This window comes from Dysidea avara, chromosome 1 (assembly GCF_963678975.1).
Source record: "Dysidea avara chromosome 1, odDysAvar1.4, whole genome shotgun sequence".
NCBI classification, from domain to species: domain Eukaryota; kingdom Metazoa; phylum Porifera; class Demospongiae; order Dictyoceratida; family Dysideidae; genus Dysidea; species Dysidea avara.
The window spans coordinates 2,347,102-2,360,118 of NC_089272.1; the positions used below are offsets into that span (position 1 = coordinate 2,347,102).

The following is a 13,017-nucleotide window of genomic DNA, read 5'->3' on the forward strand; positions in this document are numbered from 1 at the left end:
ATATGATTTATGGGTGCTTATTTGCAATGCAGTAGAAATAAAGTTTACCATCATCATTTGATTTTTGGAATGGCCTTCTTCTTTGTCCACACGGAAAACACTATACCTTGATTAATGTGTCAGTTCACGGTGAACAGATTGAGCTAAACCCCATCTTCATAGCTTGTTTCACTGTTTCACTCATGAGTTATGATCAATTAAATAAGCACCTGTATTTTATTTGCCATATTGTTTCTGCTGTGTGTTTATTCCTGTTCCAACTGTGTAGTGCTATAACTCTAAGACTATTCATCTCAAAAAGCTGAAACTTTTGCTGTCCACTCCTTTGTTACTATAGATAACAGAAAAGCAAATGGAATTCAAGGAATGTGTGAAAATGGCTGGTTTTGGCTCAGCACATAGGCGGTGGAGACGGGGGGCCATGGCCCCTCCCCCCCCACTTTTATGGGACACTGTTTGCAAGAAAAGATCGAGATACTCTAATAGAACAGTCAGGATCTGGATACTCTAATAGAACAGTCACAGTATTCAGAGAAGCAGTGTAGCAAGTTACTTAGCTACATGTGTGTAGTTGTAAATGAGGAGATATGATTAGTGGAGAGTAGCTATTGTCAGTAGGCTATGACCTTTATTATTTTGGTCTTCAACTTACTGCTGGCCTGGCCCCCTCACTCTTTGGCCTGCTCCACCGCCCCTGGCTCAGCAGATCACATTTTATAGTCTTGCCATGATATAATGCTGCTAAATGAAACGGATAGTACACCAAGCCATACAAGTGCTAATTTTAATAGCATACAGACAAGTAGCCAGAATTGGAATCATCCAGTTGTTCATGTTGGATCATTGTTACTGGAAGTAGTGAAATTTATCACACAGAAGACTAGTTCTACTCCTGTGACTACTTCCATAATAATTGAGTGTTCCTGTGCTATAAGTTTGGTTTATTCAATATGGTACCTTAAGAGACACACCCAAAAACCAGCTCTGGCCACTAATTAACCAGCTTCTTTCATGAGGAAGGCTTACCACAGCTAAAATAAACATAAAATATGTTCATGATGTAATAACTTGTTGCATTTTATTACATCATGCCACAAAATGGTGATCTTCTAAAGGGATAATTGTAAGCAATGGTACCTTTGTTTCGTAGCAAAAAAAACTACTCAGTAAGCTTTGCCTCATACAAAATGCAAACAGCAGGCTCTAGCAGTTGGTAAAAACTTGTAATGTTGTGACTTGTATTATTTGTAGTAAACAAGCCTGTTCAGGTTTATTATGGGCTAGCGCTGCTGTTCTTGTGGTTACATCTCCAAGCACTCCATTACCCACACCATTTACAATCTTCTATTTGGCTTAAATAATCTGTCTAGACATGTAACTCTACAATAAAATGATTCCAAGTTATTTGTAGCAGCTGTGTGGAAGTGAGAGTTATTGTTGCTCATTGTCAAACCACAGTCTCTGAGTAATTACATAAAACCAAGTAAATCGCTTGCCACATTTGTGTGGCATCACCACTTGTATGGGTTGACATACTACCCCTTTAAGTTGTTTGAGGTAGCAATTCATTCACTACCTTATACGGCTTCATTCATGGGCACCACAATTTGAGTGTAGGAGTGGTAGTGGTTTCGAAAACTTGTAGCTAGAGCATTCGTACATGTAGTCTGCAGTGGCCACTCCATACTTTTTTGCAAAGGATTGGGCATGCTACACTATCACCCTGTTGGTTGTGTAGACTGAAGCACTTCAGCGGTGCAACAAATACTCTTGTATGATGCAGTAAGGATAATTCTGTAGTAAACACTGGCATCATAGATATGATCATAGAATAAAATCTATGGTGGACAAATTACAGTGGAACCTCTCCTATCCGGGCAGTCTGGTACATAATACTATCCATGCATATCTCAGAAATGTCCATAACTAAGAATAACATGCTATTACGCTAAAGTGACTATAACATAAATACAAGTAATGGTTGTTATTGCTATCAGTTAGTGCTGTGCAGTTCAGTGGGCAGTACTAATAAGAACTATCACTTGGTTGCTGGGTGATAATACATTTTTATAGTTCAGGGAAGTGACCATGAATGCTCTGTAGTGACTTCCCTGTCTGGAATAAACAAGTCACTAAACAGGTAAACAGCAACCTTTAGGCTCCCTCCTTGTGAACCAAATGGTCAATAAATTACAAGCCACATGATCAGCAACTTGGTCTTTCCAAAACAATGGAAGTTCCCAGATAACAGAGGTCAGGATAGCTTCCACTGTATTTGCTTTGCAAAATTATTAATGGATTTTTAATTTTACAGTTGTGATGCCAACCGTAAAGCCATAAAATAGAATTTCATTTTCATGCTATATACATTGAACAAGTTAACTTACATCGTCCATAGCATCCACAGTAGCACCTGAATTGATCAACAATTGTACAGTGTTCTTCCTTCCTTTGTTGCTCGCAAAATGTAAAGGTGTCCAGTCATTCTACACACAACAATAACAAGGTGTGATAACACAGGTATACACTACTAATATTGTACAAACAAACACTGAACAGTACCACAGATCTGTACTAGATATGATGATCACAAATACTACTAGAACAGTTAACAGATGAAAGGAACACAATTAATAGTCACATCACCATATTCTCAATACTCAATAATACACTCTATCACACCATGATGTTATTTATTGATATCATATTCATACCATGATACTAAAACTTGTGACGTACATTAAATATAATGTGTTTTCCCTATAACAGTTAGTCATATACTATGTATTGTGTATGTGTGGATTGTTTGTGATAATAGTGTTTTCCAAATACATTCCAGAGACAGATTTCACTGACTAAAGCAACTACAAGTTAATGTTCATACAACACAATAGTAACATTTGTCATTAATCTCCTGACCTGATAACAGATTCTCTACTCTATGTAGTATATTATGCTGTGTGGTACAATGATTATGTGTTGTCAGATTGTGTTTGATATATGACTATACCAGTGTGATACTTCTTACCATACCAGAACTTATGATAATATATTTTTGCTGTCCTGCCACAACGTTCTGACAAACCAGAATTGGTCGGACAGTTGCCTAAATTAACTGAACATGTGCTACCGTATCCACTGTAGCATAGCAGAGGGTCTGCAGCTGTTATGGGGGGTTATGAAAACCTGGACCGGACCAGGCTGGACCAAAGGTCAATTCTCAAGGCAAGCAAGATTAGCCATGTTGTAAATATTTTACTGCTATTTACATCCTCTATAGCATTTATATATAGCTACACAACTCACCTTGCAGCAACTCTGTCAAGCACACAATTACAATGGTTGAGCAACACGAAATATCCACTGTAGAACAACTAACTAAGCTAAAACACTTTCTAATGTGCTTTGCTACATGATCGCTACAAAGCTACGTGTTCTCCTGCTGTACTTGCATAGAACTGGCACACATGAGTGGCCGCCCAAATTTATTAGAATCATGCTGTGCAAAGTGATTGAAACTAAACTAGCAGTTTAAACGCCAAATTTGTCTCAAAATCCATTTGGTGATAGATAACATATGGAGATAAGCAAGGTACGCAGTACTTAAATTATTTCAGGATAGATTTCTAGAGTGAAAACCATGACTTTAACAAATTCATGTAGCCACTCATGTGTGCCAGTTCTATGCAAATACAGCAAAACACATAGCCTTGTAGTGATCATGTAGTAAAGTACATTAGAAAGTGCTTTAGCTTAGTTAGTTGTTACTTTGCATTGCTCAACCATCACGACTGCGTGCTTGGCAGAGTTGCTGTAAGGTGAGTAGTGTATAAGGATGTAAATAGCAGTAAATACCGTATTTAATCGGTTAATAGTTACAGTTCTAACAATAGTCGTCCCTGGATGGTAGCCACAGCACAACCTTGAATTACTGTCATAAGAGCTGCCCTCGGATAAGAGCCATGGCTTGTAGATGAATATGCTGATACAAGTGTTGATGACACATGTTTGAAGGAGAAACTAAGCAAAGGAGTTGTTTTAAGCCTGGAAATGGCGACTGTATTTGCTGTTACTTCACATTCATCGCGTTGGTAGCCATTTATAAAAATGTTTGACTCACATGAGCTTTATATGTTATGATTTATCATTAACATAATGGAGAATCAAATGGTCCTTACCAAAACACCATAGAACACACTATAAAGAAATTATCAATAATTTTCTGAGGTGAGTGATCAGTTTGTGTTAATTGTGTTTTGTGACAGAATGTACCCATGGCGACTTTTGGCCTTATGCTTTTGCCAAAGGGTAAAACCCTAGGTACTACTTTATTCTTTATTACATCACAGATAGAATAGTACAAATTGTGTAGCTTTAGCACTTACTGCACGGAAGTTACAGCACTTTGTTTACGGTCATGCATTACAGCTGAAATATTGGCCTATGTGCACTTTTATTAATAATTGTGTGTGGCTTTAAGAGTTAAAGTGAAATGATACTGTTTACCTTGTTGCACTGTATGCCATTAACTTTATTCAGAATTACAGGTATTTACTTGTAATTCATAATAATGTGTTATGTAACTAAATCCTATATTATTATGCAGCTAATAACAATCTACTTTCTGTAATGGATACTTTGAGACATTTATTCCACAACAAAGAGGTAGACCACCCTCAGAGGTAAAATCAATATGGAGCCATATGACCAAAATCTTTCTTCATTCTTATCAGCTATAACATGTAGGTTAGGGTTAAAACCTGGTCAAGTCATCCAAGTCTCCTGCTTTATAGAATATCTGCAAGATTGGACCACTGTGAATTAATTGATTAGAACATGTCATAGTCTAGATCTGCTGTAGTCCGGCTTCTTTTGTGAGCTACACCCCCTTATTGGGATAGGACAAATTAAGCAGTGCACGGTTACCATTTTACACCACAGCAGCAAACTCACTAGTGGGATGTGCCTTTTGTAGATCTAATAAATGCCTGCCTTCTGTGCTTTGCCATTCCTTTTATCTTCAATTAAATGGTCATCTTCTTCTTCATGGATACCATACCATGGAATTAATTTTCTATATCAATACCTACCTTGAAGGAGTGTATTTAGATGCCACAAAACTATTTGAGACTGTAGTATCAGGTAGCAGCTAAGCCGCATTTTTAGAACAATAGCCACGCCTTCTCTAATGATAAGAATGCGCCACGACAACAATCTAGCTCCGTAGGAAAACAAGGTATTGTGCCATGTCCTCTAGCTTCATCTACTGTGTAGCTCAGTGGCGAGATCAAGATATTTTAATACAGCAGTCACAGCCACACCAGTAGCAAATCTAGAAACTCTCTGAGGGGGTTACAGGTTTGGACATCCTACGTGGGCATTAGTGGAAGTCACTCAACAAGTGTGAACAAGTGTGCTAAGCACACTCAGCATGCTCCAACTACGGGGTCTGGATGTATGCCCCCGCAGAAATTTTTTTGAAAAAAATTGCATTCTGAGATTGAAGTTGGTAACACTTTTGATTAAATAAACACTATACGAATTACTGCATGGTGTTATTTTATTATGCAACTATAGCAGTGGCAATTGCTCAGCAGGTGTAGTGGTAGAACATGCATTCGATTGCATGAGTAACATAATACAGTACCAAGAGTTTATAATATATATACAGCAGGACCTCGTTTATCCGGACCCCAAACACCCGGACACTCGGTTAACCAAACAGGTCTGAAGTACTGCACGTGACTAATAATTGAAGGAAGTTATTGGCTTGCCAGCTGGAGGGCAGCCATTCAAAGACATTGGCATGTAATTAGATGGATTGATGATGGTTTGGTGGTAAACATTGGTTAATTTGTTGATAGTTTGGTGGTGACCACAGACCAAATCCTAGCAGACAGTGGGGTAACCTACTTGTATTGAAGTGCTAAGTGCTCTTATTGCAGTAGCATCAAGAGTTAATAATAGTGGAGGGGAGAGTGTCTAACGCTCTATAGGGCTGTATAAAATGAGCGCGTGTGAGCTAAAGGGCTTCAGCAATCTTAACAAGCAACGTGTTAACGCATTCAATTATGGTTACGCGGCCGTTTCAGAGCTAGTATCATGACCGGAAGTTGAAATGTTGCTTAACCTCGACCGTCGTTCGAAGACGCGATGTGGCGTTACTTGGTCTGCCATGTTGGAACCAAATACCACTATCAGCACTTCCCAAATATCGATTCTAGTGTTCAGTGTAGAGAATGCGGCATCGTATCGTAACTTGTGCAGTGTCGTAACTTGTGTCGTAACTTGTTCAGTGTAGAGAATGCGGCATCGTATCGTAACTTGTGCAGCATCGTTGATGTGACCTGACAAAAGTGACGATTGGTTCTAGTTGTCAAGTGTAGAGAATGCGACTAAACACGAGATTAACCGTGGTGAAGCCCTTTAGCTCCCACACGCTCATTTTATGCAGCCCTATACAGCGTTAGACACTCTCCCCTCCACTATTATTAACTCTTGGTAGCATTGAGTACCATCATTGAATAAGTGACTGCATTTATACATGCACTAATGTATGATTCAAAGTTACGATAATCCAAAGTTATGAACAGGGCTTGGCCCCAGAGGGTTCAGATAAATGAGGTCCCACTGTATATATGTACTGAGGAGAGTATCATACTCTCATTACCCCCGTAGAAGGGCGTATCATAAAGTTACGACATAGCACTTCTGAGTTTGTCAGTGCTTCTTTGTATAATTAATGATGTCATTAGTTGAATGTGGTATTGATTGAACCCATACCTAACAACATCGGTAACAACCAAATTAACTCGCTTGTCACCGAATTGCAATTGTTCCTTCATGGGTTAAGACCACTTCATAAGTGTTTCTTGCTAGGCCATTCACAAATACGGCTATCCCAAGTGTCGCGAGTGTGAAATGGTGCTAACAATTCTTGCACTTTTATGGCTGCCCGCAGGTCACAAACCACAACATTTGTCGTTATGGCATAATTTCATGATATGTCCTTCTACAGGGGTATATGAGAGTAGGATACTCTCCTTAGTGTATTATATATTATGAACTCTTGATAATACATAATCAATGCAGAGTTTACAGTGCCGTGTTTGCCACAGTGTTCTGCAAAAGTTTTTATTCTACAAGAGCTTGTACTGAGGGATTGTTACAATGTATTCTCCACATGTTAATCACATAAATAAGGATTAACAGCATCATCGTGATGATGCTAGTACAGGGCGTGCCCACATAGCTAAGTTAACAATGTATATTTGCGGATTAAATGCTAAAATGCTATAAGGTTTCTAATAGCCAAGGTGCCTGTTACCTGTTTGAACACCATCTTAACTGAATTGAATGAAATTTTCTGTATGTTTATGCTGTACCTAGCATGTAAGCTACGAGCAACTTATAAATTTGCAGTAAAGTTTGTAGTACAGTTTGTCAGATTGTACTTATAGTGGAAAAAGTAATAGGCAGTGATTATACCTACAGCTGAATCCTACTACAACTTTGATATCAACGTTAAAGCACAAGAAGAGGACCCAAAACATAAATTTTCAGTGATTATCTTGAGATAGGTTACCCAGATAGGTAAAAATAACTGATAAATTCATGGCTGGCTAATCAATTTACCTGATAAGGGTATACAGTTCTAGTATTGTATTCAAACAATGACCCTATACAGTAGCCCGAGTACATATGTGAGGATTTGATGACAAATGATGTCCCATGTGTAGGGAATTTGATTGGAAAAATGCAATCCCTACTATTATTCCCAGAAGTGAGAATTTGTATAAGTAGGTATATAATACAGTATAAGTACATGTACAACAAACAAAATTTCACCAGTTATCATTTAGATTTGCAAGTGTATATGCTAAACCATACTACTGTGCTTGTCTGTATGCTCCCATGTGAGCAAAACTCGTTAAATTGTAAAAGTAGTTTGCACAAAAGAAGTAAAAGCTAAATGAAGTCTGTATTAAACTTCCACACAGGTAAACTTTGCTTTGAGGTGGTTTCTTTACATGGTCTGACAAACAGGTGTGGCGACTCTTCTCAGACTTTGTGAACTACCTTCCCATTGGGTTTTACAGGCATTTAAACAACTAAAAAACAATGGTGCAGGCCTCGTAGACTACTAGGAATAGCCTATCTCTTTGTGAGTTGGAGGTGTGTCACCTCTTATGTAAACAAAAATGGCACACATTTATTATTCCCTAAACTGACGTATTCTGAAGTATCAAGTTATTGTTCTAGCATCAGACAAGACTGGGCATGAGCATAGTGGTTAATCTGATTATTTTACTTACAACTTTATCCATGTTACATGGATTGTATACCTTCTAGCTGTGTTACTGACATGTACAAAATATGTTTAGACTATGGTATGACTCATTTACAGGCTTACTAAATCACTTAGTTACCTGACATGCTCACTTAGTCACCTACACATGTTCACTTAGTAACCCGCCCTCAAGCAATTTTGTACATGATAAATAATTATAACACGAAAGGAACACTGCAGTACTTGATAATACTGTAATACTCTTCTTCTCCGTGTACAGCAAATAATTCTGGACAAATAGTAGACTAAATGGCATATGCACTGTAGCTCTAGCCATTACTTTGGTTACTGGTCGAATAATTATTTTTATGGGCGCTGTAAGGACTTCAGGAAGAAACCGTTCTGCTGTTCTGCACTGCTCTTTCATCCCACACTCAGTACTTTAAACCATAGTTTTTTGTTGTGACGAGGTTGCTTCCATGACAGTGTATTTGGCCCCAAATACCATCCAATACTCAGCAAATTTTAAAGCATCTCTATTAATAATCAAGCTCACATGATAATAGTTGGCCTCTTATTTTGCTCGGCAGAGATGGTTGTGTGTTTTTGCGCCATTATTTTAAATGTGTATTTCAACCATATTACTCCTATGGCATTACTAGTGCTTCATCAACCATTATCAATCATCGAGGGAGCTTAACCATCAAGGAACTCAAAATTTCTCGATTGTCTCAAAATCCCGCCTTTTCCCCATGGCCATTGAGAAAGGACTGATAGCTCAAATTGTGATATATGATGACCCATCGATGCTGGCATGGAGATTTAAGGAACCCCGGCCAGTGTGAGTGAGGGATCATAGACTGTTTCACTATCTACCCACCACTTAGCCAAGTTGGTTGGACTGTACTACGCGTGGCCACTCAGTTCACCTGACAATTTGGTACTATAATTGTCAGACCAGATGAATAGCACACTGAAGCACTGTACAAATATCAACTGCACGTGCTAGTAGCACTGCGCTACTTTCCAGACCGATCAAATGTCAGGGTAGACTGAATCAATCACCATGCCAACAAAGTGACAGAATAAATATCTATGGATGGTGCCGGACAGACTGAGTGGCGTGCGGCCAGACGTCCACCAATCATGCAGTTGGATTGACAATAATTCAGCTTGACGATTATTCCAGTCCCCCTTTCAGAGGGTTTGATATTTTCTGTGATAGTCTTTTGTACTGCAGGACTGTATTGGACTAGTTGCGGGACATTTGAGGTCAGATCGAGGTAGTTTACTACTATCACAGCTCACTAGCCAAACTGGACTTATGCTATAACAGGTCAGAACGAGCTTGATACAATAGCTCGCCAGCTACAAAAGTTGCTGGGCCTGTTAGAAATATGATCCCCTACCCTGAGGGATGTACATAGGTCAAATTGAGCTAGTGTACAGCTATCACAGCTCACCAGCCAAGCTGGGCCTATGTTATAGCAGATCAGAACGAGCTTGCATATAGACATGCAATAGCTCGCCAGCTACAATAATGCTGGACTTGTTGGAATATGATCCCCTACCCTGACGGATGTTACAGACGATGTACCCTTGTACAAATGCTCTAGAATCCAATGTAGTTATGTAATTGTAGGGATCCATGCTAGTTTACTGTCGTAAGCCAGATCCGGGAGCTCTCACCTTTCAGTATAAGGCGCAGGTGCTTATGCCTACTAAGGTCCTGGCTTGTGAGGCTAAGTTGGGGCATGCTAGCAGGATCTCTGTGAATGTGCAATAGATTTCTATAGCGCATGTACAAAAGTATATGGTGTATGATACTCTGTAGCATGCTAGCCTATCCCCATACATGCGCTTATAAATTGATAAGCATTAAGCACTAATCGAAGTTGATCTCTGTGCTTGGAAGCAAAGACTACTGTAAAGAAAAACGTTAGGTATGAAAATAACTGTTGTATAAATATAAAAGTGTGTTTTGAAAATGTCCGTGTCTGTGTCTGCGTCCGACCATATTTGCCTTTTCTGACTACCCTGCCCTACTGGTTGCAGTATACCAGAGGGTTTGCAATAGTACATTTGTGGTCATTCCCTTGGGTTGTAAGAATGTCTGTTATTCTCCTAGCAACCAAGTAACTGTTATTGTTGATAGAATCAACAAACATGCCAGCTCACAGCTCTTAGGCTCCTTCCTTGTGCTTTGATGGGATATTGTGTCTGGACAAATTGCACTATGGTCAGACATCTATGTAATTTAAACAGATTCTGTCTGGTGTCCGGATGTTATCATTCGTTCTGCCATACAGGTATGTTACACTTATGCTGGATATACTGTATAACCCACATTAACATAATTGTGACATGTGTACAGTATATACAAGACTTGTGTAAGTGCTACTGCCACTACAACATAGCAGACTAATTGGAAAATATAGATTGGTATATTCTAATAAAACATTCAGGCAATCATAAATATACTCTAATAGAACGGTCATACTGTTGTTGCTTTGTGTTAGTGTTAAGTAGAGCTAAAGAGGCTCCTGATTCTACATACCTAGCAACATTTTAACGAATGCATCTCACACAGGCTAAAGTTTAATACAGTCAATTCACTTATTTACAACAGGAAGTGAATGTCTACATATTAATTTACTTGCCAATATTATTCCCCTACTAGAAAGAATAGTGAAATGACTAGCCATGGTTACAACTGCATGTGAAAATATCCATTATCACCTTAAAAGGTGTGTTATTATTTTTGCTCTATGTACAGAACCACACTGTACTGTAGAGTTGTAAAACTGAACAGAATGGTTACTGAGCAGAGATAATAACTGTCCGTTATCCAGTTAAGGTGGAGGTCACGTGGCTGTCCACAATTGCAATTAAGTTTTTTTGAAACATTGTATCTTTCTCTCTATACAGGGTAAAGGGGAATTCTACCATAGCTAACAACAAGGAGCCATGAACCTATGTTGCTGCTATGTAAAGAAGGTAATTTCATCTTTGATGCTATCTGTTTCAGAATATTACTTTAATCCTTAAACCCGCATAATCCAGAAAACTGGATTTGATTTAAAAAATGAAAACGCACAATACTTTTGCCAATTTACATAGGTGGTTATAAACAGGCATATCTCATGAAGCTGGTGTCTGATCACTTAGAAAAACAGATTTTAATAATTGGCAAAGAGTAAGCTATCTAACTATGTATTAACTTTCAACATACAACAAGGAACTTACCACTACAATGTACTGAATCATTTTGTGTCCTATCATATTTGTATTGTCATTGTGCTTGTCCGATGATGACTTAATCACGTGATATCTATATATCAACTGAATCGCCATCACATGAGGAGCAACGTGATACCAAGAACAAGTCAATAATGATGAATACTGCTGAGTTATGGCCATTTGTACATCGTTATGTGAAGAAGGAAGACGAAAATTTGTTCTTTCAAAGCGAAATGGGAACTCTGGGTTGGATGAAAGCAACCAAGTATGGGACTATTTAAATCAAAATTAATATGGTGATTTTAAAATAGCTTTAACAGTTTCTGTGTTATGGAATTTAGTTTTACAAGGAATGCATGCGATCCAGTTTACTGGATTATGTGTTTTCAGTGCTGGCATTTTATAAAAACAGCTGCAGGTTTAAGGGCTAAGCAAGTTTATGAACAAATCCTAAGTGATAATCGAAATCGTACTCTGTTTTGGTAACCATTGATTCTTAAGAGTGTTCATGTTTCTATGTATTATCATCAATATTGACAGAATGCACAAACTTAAAAAAAAACCTTAGCTAAATGCAGTGCGATGATTATACAAGAGAACATGCCTTAACTTGTTCATGACTACAATTCAAAAGTTTGTCTTGTCTTGATAAACTATTGTAGAAAAACCTGTTCGGCAGGTGTAGTGGTAGAACATAGATTCAATTGGACGAGTTACATAATACATAATCGATATAGAGTTCACAGTGGCGTGTTTGCCACAGTGTTCTGTGAAAGTTTCCATTCTACAATAGAGCCTGTACTGAGGGATTGTTACAATGTATTCTCTACATGTTAATCACCTCAACAAGAATTAACAACACCATCGCTGGTACAGGGCGTGCCCACATAGCTAATCTAACATTGCAGATCTGTGGGTTATATGCTATAAATTTCTAATAGCCAGGGCACCCGTCATCCGCTTGACCACCATCTTAACTGGATTGAATGAAATTTAATTTTCTGCAATATTTATGCTGCATCTAGCATGTAGGCTACGTGCACCTTAATAAAATTGCAGTACAGTTTGACAGATTGTCCTTATAGCGGCCAAAGCACCAAGTGATCATACCTACAGCTGAATCCTACTACAAGTTTGATATTAATGTAAAAGTACAAGAAGAGGATCCAAAACATACATTTTGAGTGAATATCTTAGAGATAGGTTAACCAGGTATGCAAAAATAAATGATAATGCATGGCTGGTTAATCAATTTACCTGGTAAGGGTTCACAGTTCTAGTAATAGACCCTCGCATTAAAGAGAACCTTTTATAGCAATAGAGCCTTTTATTTTACAACAAACAAAATTAAAGTAACATATTTAGACTTTTTATAGTGCAAGATATTAAAGAAAACTCTGATGTCTGAACTAATAATACAATGTGTGTAAACGTTTTAATTTTTATACATAGTAACATGATCTCACAAAATGTCAAATCACACTTGT

The 13,017-nt window shown here is 38.2% G+C and overlaps 3 protein-coding genes across 9 annotated transcripts in view; 1 reads left to right on the forward strand and 2 right to left on the reverse strand.

The window, feature by feature from the left end:
- The window catches only part of LOC136252779 (uncharacterized), a 151,293-nt gene that overhangs the window by 104,762 nt on the left and 33,514 nt on the right, over positions 1-13,017 (reverse strand). The gene's annotated exons all lie outside the window — the stretch shown is intronic.
- LOC136252554 (serine/threonine-protein kinase ATR-like) overlaps positions 1-13,017 on the forward strand; it is a 151,722-nt gene that overhangs the window by 92,978 nt on the left and 45,727 nt on the right. The window lies entirely within an intron of this gene.
- Positions 1-13,017, reverse strand: part of LOC136252533 (uncharacterized) — a 64,444-nt gene that overhangs the window by 37,319 nt on the left and 14,108 nt on the right. For all 3 annotated transcript variants that reach the window (XM_066045005.1, XM_066045016.1, XM_066044996.1), the window contains exon 4: positions 2,388-2,486. In XM_066045005.1, coding sequence (XP_065901077.1) covers positions 2,388-2,486 — 99 coding nt within the window. The remainder of the gene's footprint in view (positions 1-2,387; positions 2,487-13,017) is intronic.